The sequence below is a fragment of the Raphanus sativus genome, chromosome 2, assembly GCF_000801105.2.
Source record: "Raphanus sativus cultivar WK10039 chromosome 2, ASM80110v3, whole genome shotgun sequence".
NCBI classification, from domain to species: domain Eukaryota; kingdom Viridiplantae; phylum Streptophyta; class Magnoliopsida; order Brassicales; family Brassicaceae; genus Raphanus; species Raphanus sativus.
In genome coordinates, this window is record NC_079512.1 from 36870009 (window position 1) to 36889217 (window position 19209).

The following is a 19209-nucleotide window of genomic DNA, read 5'->3' on the forward strand; positions in this document are numbered from 1 at the left end:
AAGTAAAAGATTGTATATCACCATTTCTATCTGTATTCTTTAACCATGAGATCTGCTACCTGGTGTATAGTTTTTTGTGTTCTCATCTTTCTCGTAATTAGTGATGGTAAAAAAGATAAAGGTATACTATATTCATCTCCTTTCGATAATGTTTTTGCACAAGTCGCAAAAATGTTGGAGTGCAATTTCTTTTATCTATTTTCTCAAAAAAAAAAAAAATTCTTTTATCTAGATATTTTTAACCACCAGTTAACATTCTTTTTCTTTGTGTGTGGTTTATAAAATTCTTAAAAGAGCATCTTCCAGAAAAATATTGTCCAAGAATAGAAGATATCGAAGGAAACTGCAAAGATAATGGACTGAAAGTGTGTGCGAAGTTTATGACGTCAACTTATAAGATGAATTATTTCAATTGCACCTGTAACAACATCAACATGTTACATAAGATCAAGCGTTATTGCGAATGTCAGTCACTATGTAGCGACCACCCTCCACCTTCACCGATCCATCCTCCACCTGCACCGATCCACTCTCGTTAAATAACATCTCATTAGTCCTTCCTGATAACAAATTAAAGTGAAGTTCTGATACTTTGTAGTGTGGAGATCACACACAGATAAGTTCTGTTAGTCACCAATCTTTCTTTTGTAATAAAGTCATGAGGATATTTTTATAACTAGCATGAGTTTCTCAATCAATCTATTTTCCAGATAGTAGAATTCCAGATTATAAAATTTGCCCCAATATATGTTTAAACTGTTAATATTATATAAATTAATAACTTTTAGAACTGTAATATTTTAAAAAAATTATAGAATCATTCATTTATGTTCTTTTTAAGTAGCATAAAAATTCAAAACTAGTTTGTAGTATGGATACAAATTTAAACTAATAATAAAATAATATTTTTTAAAAAAATAATTAATTTTATTGGAAATTGGCTAAATAATCATATATAACAAATTATTTTTGTATAAAAGTTACCAAATAAAACTCAGATGGCAGACATGGCTGCTTGTACTGCTACTTGCACACGCCGATCAGCTTGGTTTCGCTCCCGAACGAGCCAGGTTTGTCTCTCCTTTTTCTAATCCTAAACATCATATCATATTCATGAGAACGTGACAAGTCCCTATAACCAAACTGAACAAACCTAAAACTTGAATAGGGAGTGGCAGGACGTATAGCCTTCTGAAAACCCCAGTGACAACCTCTAATGTTTGGAACAAGTAAGAGGAGGTTCAACACGGATACAGGCGATGGTTCCACTTCAGAATATGGAATCAATCCTTCTCAGTCGAGCAGTGAACAACATCAGTTTACAGGTTCTAAAGTGTAGTAAGTGTCACCACCACTATTGAGCTTATTGGCATGATTAGCCTTACTTCATTCATTTGTAGCTATTTGATTGACATCTGTGAAGGGGTTTCCAAAGAACGCTGCTTGTGTTCTAGCTTTCACCGTGAACTATAAATATATGCTGTAATCTTGATTATTATGTTTTTCTTGAACAATGACTTAAAAGTCCCACTCTTTTGCAACACCTCATCATTCTTTTTTCATCTTTTATTGACAAAAAGGGATATAAACGATGTTCAATTATTTTCTTAAACGTATAGACAATTAATTGTACGTAACAGAAACAATGTGAAAAAATAACAATTGAAATATTTCAAGAAGAAATTTACTAAAAATAAAAGTTTCCCGTGGAACTACTCAACTCTACAAGTTGAATTTTACAAAGCATATGTTTCTAAAGATAGTATTATCTATTTTAAGGTGTGTTTTTAAGTATATTTATTACGATGTGTTTAGGTAGAAAACAACAAAAGAGAGACACAAGTTAAAGTACTGTGCAAGTAAAAGATTGTTTATCACCATTTCTATCTGTATTCTTTAACCATGAGATCTTCTACCTGGTGTATAGTTTTTTGTGTTCTCATCTTTCTCGTAGTTAGTGATGGTAAAAAAGATAAAGGTATACTATATTCATCTCCTTTCGATAATGTTTTTGCACAAGTCGCGAAAATGTTGCAGTGCAATTTCTTTTATCCATTTTCTCAAAAAAAAAAAATCTTTTATCTAAATATTTTTAACCACCAGTTAACATTCTTTTTCTTTGTGTGTGGTTTATAAAATTCTTAAAAGAGGATCTTCCGGATAAATATTGTCCAGCAATAGAAGATATCGAAGGAAACTGCAAAGATAATGGCCGGAAAGTGTGTGCGAAGTATATGACGTCAACTTATAAGCTGAATTATTTTAATTGCACATGTGACAACATCAACATGTTACATAAGATCAAGCGTTATTGCGAATGTCAGTCACTATGTAGCGACCACCCTCCACCTTCACCGATCCATCCCCCACCTGCACCGATCCATTCTCGTTAAATAACATCTCACTAGTCCTTCCTAATAACAAACTAAAGTGAAGTTCTGAGACTTTGTAGTGTGGAGATCACACACACAAAGAAATTCTGTTAGTCGTCAATCTTTCTTTTGTAATAAAGTCATGAGGATATTTTATAACTAGTATGAGTTTCTCAATCAATCTATTTTCCAGATTTTGTAGAATTCAGATTATAAATTTTGCGACAATGTATGTTTAAACTGTTAATATATTCTATAAATTAATAACTTTTAGAACTTTAATATTTTTTAAAAATATAGAATCATTAATTTTTGTTTTTTTAAGTAGCATAAAAATTCAAAACTAGTTTGTTAGTATGGATACAAATTTAAACTAATAATAAAATAATATTTTTTAAAAAATAATTAATTTTATTGAAAATGGGCTAAATAATCATATGTAACAAATTATTTTTGTATAAAAGTTACCAAATAAAACTCAGATGGCAGACATGGCTGCTTGTACTGCTACTTCCATACGCCAATCAACTTGGTTTCGCCGAACGAGCCAGGTTTGTCTCTCCTTTTTCTAATCCTAAACATCATATCATATTCATGAGAACGTGACAAGTCCCTATAACCAAACTGAACAAACCTAAAACTTGAATAGGTAATCCGTGCTCTCGAAGGCGAGGTGGCCCTAAGAGCATGAGCATTGGTGGGACTTCCACGAATCTCTTAATTAGGGAAGTTCCTTAAATTTTTTTTTTTCGAGAATAGTATAAAGGACATCGTTTATATAAGAGATTTTTTCTGTTTTTTTTCCTCAATCCTTGTGTTTCGGTGGTTCCTTCCGCTTAAAAGATGCCTTAAGGGACCACCACTACTCATGCTCTAAGACCATAATTATTGGCAGCCTTTAGGACCAGCTCTTAAGAGCATCAGTATCTGGGCCCTTAGACCCGTCCCCTCCCTTTAACTGGATCAAAAATAAATCGAAAATAAATTAGAATATTTGGAACGTGCCTTAAATAAGGGCTGTTTGGCATGTTCCTTAGGCGACATGGCAGCACGGAAGTGGGAGTCTTTGTTTCGTCCCTTCATCTGCATCTTTTCTCTTCCTGCTTCTTCTCTCCACCTGTTTTTTCTCTCCACCTACATCGAATATAATATTGTTAAGAGCTTTTATTTTAGTCTCTCCAATAATGATGGTCTAAGGAAGAAGGGGAAGGAATCGAGGAAAAGAATTGAGAAAAAGCCCCTATATAAAGACCGACCCTTATATTTTCATGACAAAAAAAAAGTTAAGGGTTTTTGTCTTTGTCTCTCCAATAATTATGCTCTAAAAAACGTGGAAGGGAGTGGCAGGACGTTTAGCTCTTCTGAAAACCCCAGTGACAACCCTCTAACGTATGGAACAAGTAAGAGGAGGTTCAACACGGATTCAAGCGATGGTTACACTTCAAAACATTGAATCAATCCTTCTCAGTCGAGCAGTGAACAGTATCAGTTTACAGGTCCTAAAGTGTAATAAGTTTCACCACAACTACTGGCCTATTGGCATGATTGGTCTACTTCATTCATTTGTAGCTATTTGATTGACATCTGTGAAGGGGCTCCAAAGAACACTTACCTGTGTTCTAACTTTCCCGTGAACTATAAATATATGCTGTAATCTTGATTATATATTTTCTTGAACATTTGTGTAAGTCCCACTCTTTGCAACACCTCATCATTCTTTCTGATCATCTTTTATTGACAAAGGGTTATAAACGATGTTTCAATTATTATTTTAAACGTATATACAATGGGACATATATACACAGAAAAAAATGCGAAAATAAACAATTGAACTTTCCAAGAAGAAATTAACTAAAAATAAAGATTGATCCCGTGGAATTAGTTGTCCAACACGTTGAATTACACGAAGTATATGTTTCTAAAGATAGTATTATCTATTTTTAATGTGTTTTAAGTGTATTTGTTACGAGTGTGTTTACGTAGAAAACAAATACTTGTTACAAGTTATAGTATCTCTATCTTTAACCATGAGATCTGCTACTTGGTGTATAGTTTCTTGTCTTCTCATCTTTCTCGTAATAGCTGATGGTAAAGGACCTAAAGGTATACATGCTCTATTCATTTCCTTTCGATAATGTTTTTGTCACAAGTCGCAAAATGTTGCATTCCAATTTTTTAATCTAAATATCTTTAACCAGCAGATAACATTTTTCTTGATGTGTGTGGTTGATATAAAATTATTGAAGAGGTTGATACAGACAATTTTTTTTTGTTGAAGTTGATCAAAATAATGTGTGTCCAAGAATAGAAGATATCGAAGGAAACTGCAAAGTTGATGGACCGAAAGCGTGTGCGAAGTATTTTTCGTCAACTTATAACGAGAACTATTTTAATTGCACATGTGACAACGTCTACATGATACGTAAGATCAAGCGTTACTGCCGATGTCACTCGATATGTTAGTCCTTACTAATAACAAAGGAGAAGTTGTGAGAGTTTGTAGTGTGGAGATCACACACGAATAGGTTTTGTTAGTCACCAATCTTTCTTTTGTAATAAAGTCATGAGATTATATTTTATAACTAGTATGAGTTTCTCAATCAATCTATTTTCCAGATTTTGTAGAAATCCAGATTTCAAATTTGTCACAAGATGTTTATACTGCTAATACTCTAAAACTTAATAATTTTAAGAAGTACAATATTTGAAAAAATTATAGAACTATTAATTTATGTTTATTTAAATATCATAAAAATTCAAAATTAGTCTGTTAGTATGAATACAAATTTAAACTAATAATTAGAATATAATACAAAATTAATTAATATTTATTAGAAGTTGAAAATAAATAAATTGTAACAAGTTACTTTTTTATAAAAATCACCGAATAAGAACTAACATATACAAAAAAAAATTACAACATAAATAACATTTTACTGCTTTATTGAATTCTTTTATATTTTGAATCAGACTAATTTATTATTACTTTTTCATTTATAAAAAGTAATGTATAATGATGATTAAACATGGAAAAAGAATTGCATGCATGTTAGGAATTTACTAAAAATAAAAATTGATCCCATGTAATTAGTTACTTCGCGACACGTTGAATTTTACAAAGTATATGTTTCTAAAGATAGAATTATCTATTTTTCAGGAGTGTTTAAGTATATTTATCACGAGAGATCAAAACACAGAAGTTATAGTATTCTGCAAGTAAAAGATTGTTTATCACCATTTCTATCTTTAACTATATATGAAATCTGCTACTTGGTGTATGGTTTTTTGTGTTCTCGTCTTTCTCGTAATGAGTGATGATAAAGGACCTAAAGGTATACTATATTCATTTCCTTTCTATATTTGCTTGATGTAAAACATTAATTGATTGTCACAAGTCGCAGATGTTGCACTGCAACTGTATACACAATGAATGATCTTCAACCACCAGTTAACATTTTTTCTGTGTGTGGTTTTGATATAAAACAACAGAAAAAGGGGAACCAAATAAATTGTGTCCGAGAATAGAAGATCTCGAAGGAAACTGCAAAGTTGATGGACCGAAAGGGTGCATGAATTATATGAGGAAAACGTATAAAGCAAAATATGATAATTGCACATGTGACAACGTCTACATGTTACAGAAGACCAAACGTTTTTGCGAATGTACCATACGATGTAATGACATTCCACCACCTTAAGCTCGTTAAATAACATCTAATAACAAAAGAGAAGTTGTGAGAGTTTGTTCAGTTCAAAAAAAAAGCTGCGAGAGTTTAGAGTGTAACACAAATTAAAAAAGATCTGTTAGTAACCCAATAATATTTCTTTTGTAATCAAGTCATGATTAGCTGATATTTTATAACTAGTATGAGTTTCTCAATCAATATATCTATTTTCCAGATTTTGTAGAAATCGATCATTTAATAGTTTTCCACAAGATGCTTGTACTGTTAATACTCTATAAATTAATGATATTAGAACTATGATATTCTAATAAATTATACAGTTATTAATTTAAGATTTTCAAATAGCATAAAAAAATTTTAGTTTGTTAGTACGAACATTAATTTGAACTAGTAATAAAATAATCAAAAAAATTTAATGATGATTTTTTTGTAAATTGAAAATATAATTATTTGTAACAATTTTTTTTATAAAATCACCAGATAAAAATAATAATGATTAAATGCCATAAATAAAAAATATTATTTATTAAATTATCTTGTATTTTGAACCAGTCTAATCTAATTTATAGCATTTTTATTGTATGAAAATTGTTAAACACTGAAAAAGAATTGCATGCATGTTAGAATTTACTAAAAATAAAATTTGCTACTGAATTAGTTAGCTCGACCCGTGGAATTTTTACAAAGTATATGTTTCTAAAGATAGAATTATCTATTTTCAACGTGTGTTTAAGTATATATATTTATTACGAGTGTGTTTACAAAGTAAACAGATACTTCTCACGAAAGAAAAACAAGTTATAGTATTCTGCAAGTACGTAGAACATTGTTTAACCATGAGATCTGCTACTTGGTTTATAGGTTTCTGTGTTCTTATCTTTCTCGTAGTGTGTGATGGTAAAGGGCCTAAAGGTATATATACGTATATATTCATTTCCTTCCGATATTTGCTCAATATAAAACATTGATTGTTACAAATGGCAAATGTTGCACTCGGGCTAAATCAAGGCACAACCAATAAAACATTTGTATTGGTATCCAAAATTCTTAAAACCATCGATTTCTAAATTGTCAATTTTTTCACTTGAGTTTTTAAGAAATGTTTCAATTTCTCAAATTTGTAGATGGTCGGGCTTAAGTACGCAATTGTTTATGTAGATATCCCCAACCACAAGCTAACATTTTTTTTTTCTCTGTGTGGTTCGTTGATATATAACACAATAGAAGATGCGGTGTGTCCAAGAATAGAAGATATCGAAGGAAACTGCGAAGATGATGGACCGAAAGTGTGTGAGAGGCATATGACAAAAGTTTATAACGAAAAATATTTTAACTGCACATGTGATAATATGTTCATGTTACATAAGATCAAGCGTTTTTGCACATGTAATATAAAATGTAAAGACCAGACAGGACTGTAGAAGCCGGTATGAAGCATGTGCTTCAGGGCTGGAAAACATTATATATTTTATGGACCAAAATAACAACAATATCTTAGCTTACTAGTCACATTTATTGTTATTCCTTTTATAAACCCGAATTCAAATATCAACAGCCACGTTTTTGTACTTTTTACAATTTAATTTTAATAATAAAAGGGTTAAAAATTAGAGTGAATTGGTGTATAATATATAAAAAACGATGATATTAGCTAAATACCTTAGATCAATAAAAAAAGTGGTGATGATATTGCAAGGAAAAAGTGTATACACCTAAATATGATATTATGTTTGGATAGGGAATGCAAATTCTCTAAAATAAAAGTTATTTTGGCTTCTAGATCATATTTATCAAGCCTGTTTCTGACCAGACCTTCCACCTCCAGATAGTTAAATAATGCACATCTCCATACTAATAAGTTATGATACACTGATTAGGTTTTGTTAGTCACCAATATTTCCTTTATAAGAATGAAGAGTTGATATTTCATAATTAGCATGAGTTTCTCAATCAATTTATTTGTTCAGAGTTTGTAATAATCCAGATTTTTAAATTTACCACATGTATTTTAGAGAGTAAAAACCTCTGTATATTAACAACATTGAAATTATGATATTTTAATAAATAATAAATATATAAAATCACGATCTTTTTTTCTAAAACAGCATCAAATGTTTTAGCTAGTTTATTGATATACAACATCATAAACACATGGTTCAACAAATAATAAAAATAACTAGAAATATAATTAAAAAGAACATTTTCTTTGAAAGTTAAAAAAAAATATAATATTACAACAAATTATTATTTATAAAAAACATTACCAAATACAAAAAATAGTTTTGACAAAAACCATATAAAATTGAAATATAGATATACTAATTATGTTGAGCAAATCCCTAAAATAACACTTTTTAAGTTTTTGTCACAAAAATAGCACCCAAAAAATAAAATGACTAAAATAGCATCTTTTTGTTTTGAAAAATTTAATATTTATTTTTTATTTTTAAATATTTGAATACATTACTAAAACCTCACATCTTAACTCTAAATCCTAAGTCGTAAATTAATTAATCCAAAAGTTATAAATGCATATTTATCCTTCAATAAAACTTATTTTGGTCATTTTTCTCTTTGTGATGCTATTTTTTTGACAAAAACTTGGTTTAGTGCTATTTTTGTCTTTTTCTCAATTATGTTTATGATATTAAGAGAAACATATATTAATATATAATCTTGTAAAATTGTATCATCTTAAATTAGGGGAGAAAAAAAGGGCTTCCATGCATGTTAGGATATTTATACAACTATTTTAATGGATGGGAAGTAGGTTATGAGATTATTTATTCCACGGCTAAATTTCGATTTTGTAAATCATAGCGGGGTAAATATGTTACTATAGTAAGAGTTTAGGTCATTCCGCAATATTAAGTTGAAATAGAGGACTCAAAGGCGAAAATATTAAAAAAGGGTTCAAAGGTAAAAGTTCGGGCGAAGCTGGCCGTCTCTCATTAAACCCTAATACCCTCTGCCTCTGCCTCTGCCTCTGCCTCTGCCTCTCTCAAAAACATCTCAGTGAAGAAAGAATGTCGATTCCTTGTCTGACCGAAGAGACAGCCAAATCAGTGCTACGCCAGGTCTTAAGATCTCTTCTTCTTCTTCTTCATGTTATTATTATCAATGGTTTCACTAGTTTTGTATCTTCAGTTGATTTTGATTATGTTTTTTTGGTATCGATTTGTTTTAGGTGGAGTTCTACTTCAGTGATAGTAATCTCCCGATTGATGATTTCCTCAAGAAGACTGTTAGAGAGAGTGAAGATGGATGTAAGTTTCTTAAACCTCTGAATGATTCAGTGTGTTTGTTTGTTATTTTTGCTGATTTAAGTGTTGGTTTTTGGGTGAATAGTGGTTAGTTTGGGGTTGATTTGTTCCTTCAGTAAGATGAGAGCGTATTTGAAGTTGGGTGATTCCAAAGGAGATGACGTTCCTGAAGATACCATCAAAGCTGTTGCTGATACTCTTCGCACCTCCAAGGCTCTCAAGGTTTCCGAAGATGGTGAGACACTGAGACACCTGTCTTTTGTATTCAAATTCACTAGCTTTCTTGATATAACTTATACAGTTTATTGTTAACTTTTGGATTTGGTTACATAGGGAAAAAGGTGGGTAGGAGTACAGAACTGTTGAAGCTAGAAGATTTGATTGAACAGCTTAATGCTAGAACTGTAGCTGTTTCACCCTTCTCGTATGATGTTAAGAGGGAAGACGTGGAAGCCTTTTTCAGTCAGTACGGAAAGGTAATCCACTGCCGAATGATCTATAAGAGAATTAGTTAGAATTACTGATTAATTATGTGTTTTCTGCAGGTTAATAGTGTGAGGATGCCTCGTCATGTAGCTGAGACGAGAGTGTTTTCTGGTGTTGCCTTGGTTGAGTTCCCTACTGAAGAGGAGGCCCAGAATGTTATGAAGCAAAATTTGGTCTTTGCTGGTCTCGAGTTGGAGATGAAAACAAAGTAATCCCTCTACTTGGGCATGACTACATGTCTTCTTTACTAACACTTTCTCACTTCGTAAGGTTTTCTTTCAGGATGCTTTTACTTAAAAAATATATTTTTCTTTTCAGGAAAGAGTTTGATGATGAAAGGGAGAAAGATGCAGAAAAGTTTGCTAACTACCGTCCTCAAAAGGCTTCTGCAAATCAGAAGAATGGCTCTGATCATAGGAACGGTTCTGAATCCGAGGCAAAGTAAAGTTTTGACTACTGCTATTGGATTTCTTGTATTTTGTTGCTAATTATTTTTTTCTTAGACTGACTATGGTTGTTTTGTAATACTGTAGCTATCCCAAGGGTTTGATCATTTCCTTCACTCTAAAGCGCTCGACTGAAGAAGGTGCTAAAGAAAAGAGTTCTGAGGAGGCAGCTGATAAAAAAATGGAGGAAAGCGAATCAAAGCCGGAAGATAATCCTGCTGCGGACAAAGAAAACACTGATCAGGCACAGGGACAAGGAACAGAGGGGGAAGATGATGATGGTGAGAAAGAAGAAAAGGGTGGTGCTCTAGCGACCCATAAGGATAATAAAGATGTTGTCTTGCGTGAAGATCTTAAGGCCGTTTTTGGGAAATTCGGTGATGTCAAGGTACACATAACATCCTGCTAATACACCATTAGTTCTTGTTAGCATTTTGTCATTCCATTCTATTTTTTTCTTTGTCTTATTACTCATTGTTTCTTTTTCACTGTGAAGTTTGTTGATTTCAAGATGGGATCTGAGACGGGTTACCTAAGGTTTGATGAACCAGAAGCATCCCAGAAAGCCCGTGCTGCTGCAGTATTAGCTAAAGAAGGCGGACTAGCCGTGAAGAATTTTATAGCTGTCCTCGAACCTCTTACAGGTAAAAAACACTTTTTTTAAACTTCCATCCTTATCTGTAACTATACTTGTTCTGCTTGAGTTAAGTGGGTATATGTTTATATTGATGTTGTCAGGCGAAGCTGAAAAGGAGTACTGGGGTCTTCTTCGCAGCAAAGACAGGTTTGACAAGGGTGGCCGTGGAGGAAGGTGAGTACATGTTTTGGTATTTAATACAATTAGGTTTGGTTTTGTGAAGAGTCAGGTCCAAAGTATAACATGTAACGACAATGGATATAGTATATGCCAAGAGTTCATTTTCAGCTTATGCTGTTAAGTTGCGCTAAGTTTGGTTTGGTATCTTTGTTAGAAACTTGTGATTGTTTGGTTTGGTTTCGGTCTTGAGAATTTGTGTTGTGGTGTATGCAGGGGAGGAAAACGAGGAGGAAGATTCGGGAGAAAGAGGGGATCTGATTCCCCCGGTGGTCGCTGGAACAAATCTCAGAAGGTTGAAGCATGATTACACACTTTGTTTCTACTCTCGTTTTCTCTTTTTATAGCTCGTGACTTGTTGCTTCTCAATCTATGTGTAACCTCACAGCCGAAACCTTTTATCATCTACTTGTTACATGTTGTGATGCTATAACTATTAAGTCAGCAATTAAATTTTGCTTAGATCATATCTGGTTTCGTTTTCTATTTTTAGAAAGGATTTAGCAGTTTTTTTCTCCTTTTTTGTTGAATTTTTCCTTGCTTATAAAAGTCGTGTCTTTCTCTTTCCTATTATAGATCTATCTTAATTGGGAAACTTTTATCTAAACTTTTTTAAGCGAGTCTGAAACTATTACAGCACTAACCACAGTAAGCATACTCCACAGTATCTAAATACAAATCTTATTAGAAATTATTTATGAACTCACTGGTTACTTGAGACGTTTCAATTCATTTTGAAAAGTTCAAAACGGTCTTTTTAAATAGTTTGTTGTGGTCCTTTCGTTTGACTTTGTCCACATGGTTTTTAGGGGTTTAAAGCAGATTTCTTTTGCATTTTGAAATGAGAGGAAGAAGAGTTTCATCTTTGTTTTATAATTTTTTTTGATAAAAAAAAAACTGTTGTATCACCTGAATTAGAAAATAAGTTAGCGTTTCAGTTGTTAATGAATTGAAAATGTGTATAGGCAGCTAATGAATGTATAATGCTATTTGAGTGAAGAAGAGGAAGATGCAGCAGAATCTCCCAAAACAGAAAGAAATAAAGAAAACGTTTTGTTAATAAATAAAAAAAAAATATAGGCGTGGAACTTTATTGGGAGACTTTAGTTTCACAAGCTCGAAATGAACGGCTCAGATTATCTTTCCACTTTTATTTTGATCTAACTTTGAATTCCGCCTCTCCATGTTTGAATACATCACATCTCTCTCTCCTCTTTATTTTCATCATCGTCACTTCTGGATTTAGTGGATCTGCTGAGGTGTTACTGTGAGTCTTGTTGCTTCGTGCCTACGTTCCCCTGTATTCTTGGATTTGATTCATCTCCTCTGCTTCTTAAGGTTTTACACTCAGACTTCTTCCTCATTTGTTTTGAATCAAAGCTCAAAATCTACTCTTTGAAGCTTTGAGCTTTAAACCAAAGAGATCAAAATCTACTGAGCTTTTTGAGCTTTAAACCAAAGAGATCAAAATTCACACTTTTGAGGCTTTGAGTTTTGAATCAAAGATCAAAATCTACTCTTTGAAGCTTGTCTTAGTTTTCTCCTAAAAGCAACACTGCCGTTTCGATTCTGTTTATAAAAAGTTCGAAGCTTTTTGTTTGTTTGTTTGTTTTGGTCCGACTTTGTTTAAGTTTATGTTTTTTCTTGTGTGTGGTCAGGCTATGTGGGTATCGATCTAAGTTTACTAGGATATATGTAAGACACTGGCTTTGGGGTGTATACTACTTCTCTTGCTAAGTTATGAAGCGTGAGATGAAAGCCCCCAATGTTACAGAAGGAAACCTGCAAGGGAAACATGGGTATAGCTTCAGTTTCTCACTTCTGTCGTTTTGTTTTCAGTCTTGAGGTTGCTTTTTTATTAGCACACCATATATTTGCATTCAACAAAGGCAAATCTCAAGTTAAATATTGCTAGCTCTTTGTGATGATGTGTTGAACACTTTTCATAGGAGGATGAGTGGCCCTGCAAGACGATCCACTAAAGGACAGTGGACTCCCGAAGAGGTGACGACTTCCTGTGCCTATTTGATTCTTGCATTCTTCTTTTACCGTGAATCAGGAAATGTTTTTTAATCATAGATGTATCCTGGCACACTAGATAACCGTAATCAGGTGGTTGTGTATCACATCCTGTTGTTGCTTTTGTACAGTTTGATTCAACTACTAGGCAGTAGCTATCCTTCGCATGTACTGAACATTTATCTCTGTGAAATTGTCTGTTAGACTAACTCTGTTTTCCTGTATTAGGACGAGGTCTTACGCAAAGCTGTCGAGCGTTTTCAAGGAAAGAACTGGAAGAAGATAGGTAAAAGTCAAGTTGCAAATTCTGATTCCTTCTTCTCCTAGCCTAGTATTCCAAGGAGTTCAAAGATCATATCAATACTCTATTGTTGAGCTGCCGTGTGTATATGTAGTCTTTGATGAAGATGGTGAAATGATTTTATTCGTTTCACCTTTTCAGCTGAATGTGTTAAGGATCGGACTGATGTCCAGTGTCTTCATAGATGGCAAAAGGTCTTGAACCCAGAGCTTGTGAAAGGGCCTTGGTCCAAAGAGGTTTGTGATGCTTTACTCAATTTTGGTCTGCATAGTGATCGTTTCAGTGTCGTCATATTCATATCTGTAATGTGTTTCGTGTCATCTAATTTTTCCATATTTTTTTCAAAGGAGGATAACACAATAATCGCTCTGGTAGAAAAATATGGGCCATCGAAATGGTCTACTATTTCTCAGCATTTACCTGGCCGCATAGGGAAACAATGTAGGGAAAGGTAATGCCAATATAACATAATCTCTACTTCTTTAGATTGTGCTTGGATACACATGAACAAGTATTGTGGCCGATGTAGGTGGCATAACCATCTTAACCCTGGCATTAATAAAAATGCATGGACTCAGGAAGAGGAACTGACTCTTATTCGTGCACATCAAATTTATGGGAACAAATGGGCAGAGCTAATGAAATTTTTGCCAGGAAGGTAAAATATATGTCTTTTCTAGAAACGTTTTGGTTATGGCATATTCCTTCTTCTTTGGTTATTTTTTCTTATTAGTTCTTATGGTTTCAATAGGTCAGACAATGCGATAAAAAATCACTGGAACAGCGCAGTGAAGAAGAAGTTGGATTCCTACTACGCATCAGGTCTTTTAGATCAGTGTCAAAGCTCGCCACTCGTTCCCCTTCAGAACAGATCCATAGCTTCATCTTCCTCCTTGATGCACAGCAGTGGGGATGAGAGTAGTTTTAGGCAAGGAGCTGATGCTGAAGAATCAGAATGCAGTCAAGCTTCAACTGTTTTCAGTCGTTCACAGTCGAACAATGATTTACTAGACGAGGTTAAACCTGCAGATGAAGAACTATTCTACATTCCTGAATTGCCTTCAGGATTGGAGCACCAAATCTCAAACTCTCCGTCTCATGCAGAATCTTACTGCCCTTCCTTTGAAGATGTTGAGATTGTAGTCCCTGAAATTTCGTGTGAAGCAGAATCCTCAAAGATGTATGAGAAGCTTAACTGTTCAAACGAGGTTAGAACCACCACAGCTACAGAGGATCACTTGCAGAGCGTGTCTAACAATGTTAAACAGGACCTCGATCTAGACTGTCCTCAGTTATTGGCTCATAACATGGACAGAGATGAAAAAAATGACCAACCTTCTTTGCCAGACTCGGAAACAGGTATTCATCCACAACCTCAAACTTTGACTACGGACGTGGAGTGCTGTAGGGTTCTTTTCCCATATGCTATGAAAGGTAGCTGTGCATCTTCTAGTGAGCAAGGACAGAACTCTAAAAACGGCAAAGGAGAAACCCATGCTCATGATACTGGAAAAATTCCCGCTTTATCTTGGCATCATTCAAATCCTGAGGGTCTTGATGGTGTTCCTTTGTTATATTCAGCTGAGAAGGACTCAGTTTTACTCCATAATGATTCTATTCAAGGTTGTGATCTCCTTGGAGCTCCTGCATTAGAACGTGAAACTGATGATACAAATGATGGACATGTAACTTCCCATGGCAATGATGGTATCCTGGAACAACAAGAGCTGTCATATATTACCAAGGATTCTTTGAAGCTTGCACCTCTGAATAATTTTTCTTCTCCTTCTAGGGTGAATAAGATTTATTTTCCTATTGACGACAAGCCAGCTGAAAAGGAGAAAGGATCTCTTTGTTATGAGCCTCCACGGTTTCCAAGTGCAGATATTCCTTTCTTCAGCTGTGATCTTGTACCACCAAATAGTGACTTACGGCAAGAGTACAGTCCCTTTGGTATCCGCCAGTTGATGAATTGTACATCAACTCCGTTAAGGTTATGGGATTCACCGTGTCGTCATGATAAGAGCCCTGATGTCATTCTTAAAGATGCTGCCAAAAGTTTCAGTGGTGCACCATCCATCTTAAAGAAGCGGCATCGGGAGTTGTTGTCTGAATGTCCTGACAATAAAAGTAAATGTGCCTCCTCTTCCGAAGCCAAAGAGGATTCAAAGGAAACCTTGGAGTCAGGAGGAGTGTCTTCAGCTAAAACTGTAAGTCCGTCTTGTTGCTTAGCACATCTAAGTTTATTGAAATTCTTGTTGGAACGTTGCCAGACTAGTTTGTTCAAGCACATTGCATCTAGTTATTTGAGCTGTCTCTCTGTCAAGGATAATAGTTTCATTACTGGTGCTAGTTCTCCGGTAGTTTAAAACTTTAAAGCTTTAATCTCTAAAGCTGTTGCTTTCTTCTGCATCAGGACCAAGAAACTCGTAGAAGTTTGGTTTATTATAATGATGATGTTGAGATGCAATTGAGTTCTCCTGATAAAAACGGATCTATACCAGACAATAAAGTGAATACAGTTGGGAAAGATCCATTCACTGGAGACTCTATTCCTTTATCAGCAATCACAGAAAATAAAACCAACACTGCAGAGTCTAGTTTTGATATTATTGAAAACTATAGCATGTAAGTTTCACCTTTCCCTCTGTATGTGTTTTTGATACCTGATTTTTTCTATTGAGATCATATTATTTTCTGGAAAGGTTTATTCTAAGTCTGCTTGGTCCCACTGGTTTCTAGATTTGATGGAACTCCGTTCAAGAAACTCCTTGATACCCCATCACCATGGAAATCACCTTTACTCTTTGGTTCTTTCTTGCAAAGCCCAAATTTGCCTCCAGAAATTACATTCGAGGTAATGTGAGATGGAATAACTATGAATGTTACTAGTTTCTACTTGTTGCTGATGGACAGATATTATATTTTTTGTTTTAAACTTTTATTCTCAGGATATTGGATGCTTTATGAGTCCTGGAGAGAGAGGTTATGATGCCATAGGACTGATGAAGCACTTGAGTGAACACACAGCTACGGCATATGCAGATGCTTTGGAAGTCTTGGGTAATGACACACCTGAAACAATACTCAAGAAGAGACAGCTGAACAAATCTATTCAAGGAAAAGAAAACCAGCACTGGCCTCATGATCAACTTGAAAACCGATCCCAGGTATCAGCTTCAACTGTCACAGCATAATTCACTTTCTAAACCAGTAGGCTAGTAGTTACAAGAAAAACTTTATCAAGTCTCTTCTTCTCTTCTTGGTCTTGCTTAATTTTGATACCTGAATCTTGAAGTGGTAGAGATGAGACGAATAACAGTTTTTGAGTTTTGAGTTGAATAAGTTGACTTACTCTGAACCATACTGTGTGGAAATGTAGGTGGAGGGTCGCGCGTTGGACTTCAGTAATTGTGGGACACCGGTGAAACCAAATGTATCCTCTGCTTCTCCAGGAGGCTACTCGAGCCCATCATCTTACCTTCTCAAGAGTTGCAGGTAGAAAACAAAAATGCCTTTGTTCATAGACCTCTAAAGGGATAATTCATTCTCCGCCTTCAATTTTTTTTCATCATCATCCCATATTTGTATGTCTTATATTCATATCTCCTCTCTGTCTAATTTTCTTGTGTCTAATTGTTTTTCTTGTAATGTGTAGATCTTTCAACTCTGGACATGATACAATTTGATTAAATAGCCAAAAAGTTATTTGTTCTCTCAATAAAAAGTTAATTCGTATAATTTGATTAAAGAATGTCCTGTGGCTAAAAAATTGGGACTTGCATCTCCCATGGAACAAGCTAGTGATGGACCATTACTTTATATAATCCGAATTCTAGTTTGTCTGTAACCATTTGAAAACTTGAATTAGTATATGTAACCAAGTGAAATTTTGAAGTAGTGGCTCTTATTAAGCTGTTATCAGAGAAGAAAATCTCTGGCCTACCTATTTAGAGGTAACAATTTGGTGAGCAACCATATGTACAGGTAAAACTATCTCCTTTGTTACCATCATATACCAAAAGTATCTACTTTTCTAGAATCAAGATCTCTGCCTGCTCGAAAGAGTATAAGCTGTTACACTGGGAACCTCACTGTAAAACTCGGGTTCGTCTTCGTCATCAGATGATAACAATGATGGACCCATCCATGCTTTGAACCCCTCGTTCACTCTTCTTTCTACATCTGGTGTGAACTCCAAAGGATTAGCTTCAAGCATCTCCAATCCCTGATGATTTCTGTTCCCAAACTCTCCTTCGTCGATACTCAAAGCGGCTCTTCTTCTAAGGAAGAAAGCAGTTCCAGCGTACAAGATTACCAAACACCATGAAGATATCTCGTGGCACCAAAACAACGGCATGGAACAGCTGCTTCTCTGTATCAGGAGGCTTGAGCCTAGAAATATAGCTAGGAGACCGTGGATGATAGCAAACACAAGATTCAGAATTGAAAGGCAACGAACTCCACCTGTGAGTGTATTAGACACGACAAAAAGATCAATAACCTATCTGAGTTCCAAGCTTAGTGATACGAGACTCTCAGATTCTCAAAAGGATGGAAACATTGTAATTAATAGCAGATGAAACAGGATTACATATACATAAGAGTTTAAAAGGAATGAATTTGCTGCTCACACGAATGGAAATTACAAAACATAATATATGGAAAGCTGAAATAACATCGTAGAGAGTGTGTATACCTCTTCTTGAAGCACAGTAGTTGTTTTCAACGACTTTTAGAAACTCATGACGGCGAGGAGCGGAATAAGCAACAAACATTCCTGCAGTATTTGCAACAAAGTAACGAGAGAATAAGAAGACATACCACATTTAGAAAAAAAAAACACAAAGGATACATTGTAAAGAGGCTTAGTGATATAGGATCGATAATAAAGCATTCAACCGTTTATATGTTGTTAAGAGTTACTTGTTGAAGGACTGAATGAAAAGATAGTAGATGGGACGCGGCCCTAGACGTTCAATTCATTTGGCAACATGTCACAACCAAAAGCTGGCTCAAAACCTAGAGAGTTTTAACTCAGAGGTGCTCCATGTTCAAATCAAGCATATGAGGAAACGAAACAAAAGCTAGAGACTGAAACTCACCAGCTACAAGATAAACAGACGACACAAGGAAGAGCATCATCGAGGGAAGGAAAACGACCATCCAGTAGAAAGCAACAGTCTCCTGATCCGTCAAGTCAAAACTTCCACTGCCGTAGACATTCAAAGGCTCTACCTTTCCGTCGCTGCAGAACGGCCTCGAACTCGAAGGAGGAGGAAACACAATGTTCAAGCTGACGATGTTGCAAGTGAAGACGACAGAGCAGAGGAAAGCCACGGAAGACAGTACTAACGGCCTCTGAAGCTTGGTCCAGGCTCTATCTTCTTCCCTGAGGCTCTCGTACTCCTGCTTCGGCATAAACGCCTGACGCAACGCGTCTCCGATGATCGCCATGAATTTTGATGAGGAACCCTAAGATCTCTAAGATTTTGAAGAAGAGGAGAGTTTGTTAGAAAGGAGGAAGAAGATGGGCGCGTATTTAGAGCGCGATGCGGCAACTGTCGTCGGGTGTGGCAAATAATTACACATAAACCCTTCTTCTTTTATTCTTTTATCCAATTTTCCCCTAAGAATGGTAATTCTCCAAAAGTTCATGTATTTGGTTAATTTAAAAAAAAAAAAAAATTAAGTCAAAACATTGGACTAATTTATGCTTAGAAAATAAAAGAATTCAAAAATAGAATAAAATATATTTAAAATTTTCTTCTTAAACTGAGAAATGTTATTTGTAATGCAATCATATAGATAAAAAAAATAGA

At 34.6% G+C, this 19209-nt stretch overlaps 4 protein-coding genes across 5 annotated transcripts; 3 read left to right on the forward strand and 1 right to left on the reverse strand.

Annotated features, from left to right (window-relative positions):
- Positions 1 to 45: 45 nt before the first annotated feature.
- LOC108843428 (putative defensin-like protein 230) lies at positions 46 to 665 on the forward strand. The gene is made up of 2 exons (XM_057004372.1): positions 46 to 64; positions 250 to 665. Exons 1-2 carry the CDS (start codon positions 46 to 48, stop codon positions 537 to 539), a joined length of 309 nt encoding a protein of 102 aa, XP_056860352.1. The 3' UTR covers positions 540 to 665.
- Positions 666 to 8977: 8312 nt separating this feature from the next.
- On the forward strand, positions 8978 to 11534 carry LOC108816737 (la protein 1). Of its 2 annotated transcripts, XM_018589307.2 has the most exons (10): positions 8978 to 9135; positions 9246 to 9324; positions 9407 to 9556; positions 9655 to 9797; positions 9867 to 10015; positions 10126 to 10248; positions 10341 to 10641; positions 10750 to 10897; positions 10992 to 11064; positions 11284 to 11534. In XM_018589307.2, the coding sequence occupies exons 1-10, from the start codon at positions 9085 to 9087 to the stop codon at positions 11372 to 11374; spliced, it is 1308 nt and encodes a 435-aa protein (XP_018444809.1). In that variant the 5' UTR covers positions 8978 to 9084; the 3' UTR covers positions 11375 to 11534. The 2 variants fall into 2 exon arrangements, with proteins under 2 accessions (XP_018444809.1, XP_056859530.1); XM_057003550.1 differs by lacking the exon at positions 11284 to 11534 and having other exon boundaries at positions 10992 to 11068.
- Positions 11535 to 12212: 678 nt separating this feature from the next.
- LOC108843557 (transcription factor MYB3R-1) lies at positions 12213 to 17128 on the forward strand. The gene is made up of 13 exons (XM_057003549.1): positions 12213 to 12405; positions 12726 to 12866; positions 13017 to 13071; positions 13315 to 13372; positions 13529 to 13623; positions 13735 to 13838; positions 13917 to 14045; positions 14139 to 15597; positions 15804 to 16015; positions 16130 to 16244; positions 16339 to 16557; positions 16770 to 16885; positions 17046 to 17128. Exons 2-13 carry the CDS (start codon positions 12808 to 12810, stop codon positions 17074 to 17076), a joined length of 2652 nt encoding a protein of 883 aa, XP_056859529.1. The 5' UTR covers positions 12213 to 12405; positions 12726 to 12807; the 3' UTR covers positions 17077 to 17128.
- Positions 17129 to 17161: 33 nt separating this feature from the next.
- LOC130508207 (uncharacterized) lies at positions 17162 to 18988 on the reverse strand. The gene is made up of 3 exons (XM_057003551.1): positions 18493 to 18988; positions 18087 to 18167; positions 17162 to 17854 (listed from the first exon to the last, which is right to left on the reverse strand). Exons 1-3 carry the CDS (start codon positions 18842 to 18844, stop codon positions 17430 to 17432), a joined length of 858 nt encoding a protein of 285 aa, XP_056859531.1. The 5' UTR covers positions 18845 to 18988; the 3' UTR covers positions 17162 to 17429.
- Positions 18989 to 19209: the final 221 nt, after the last annotated feature.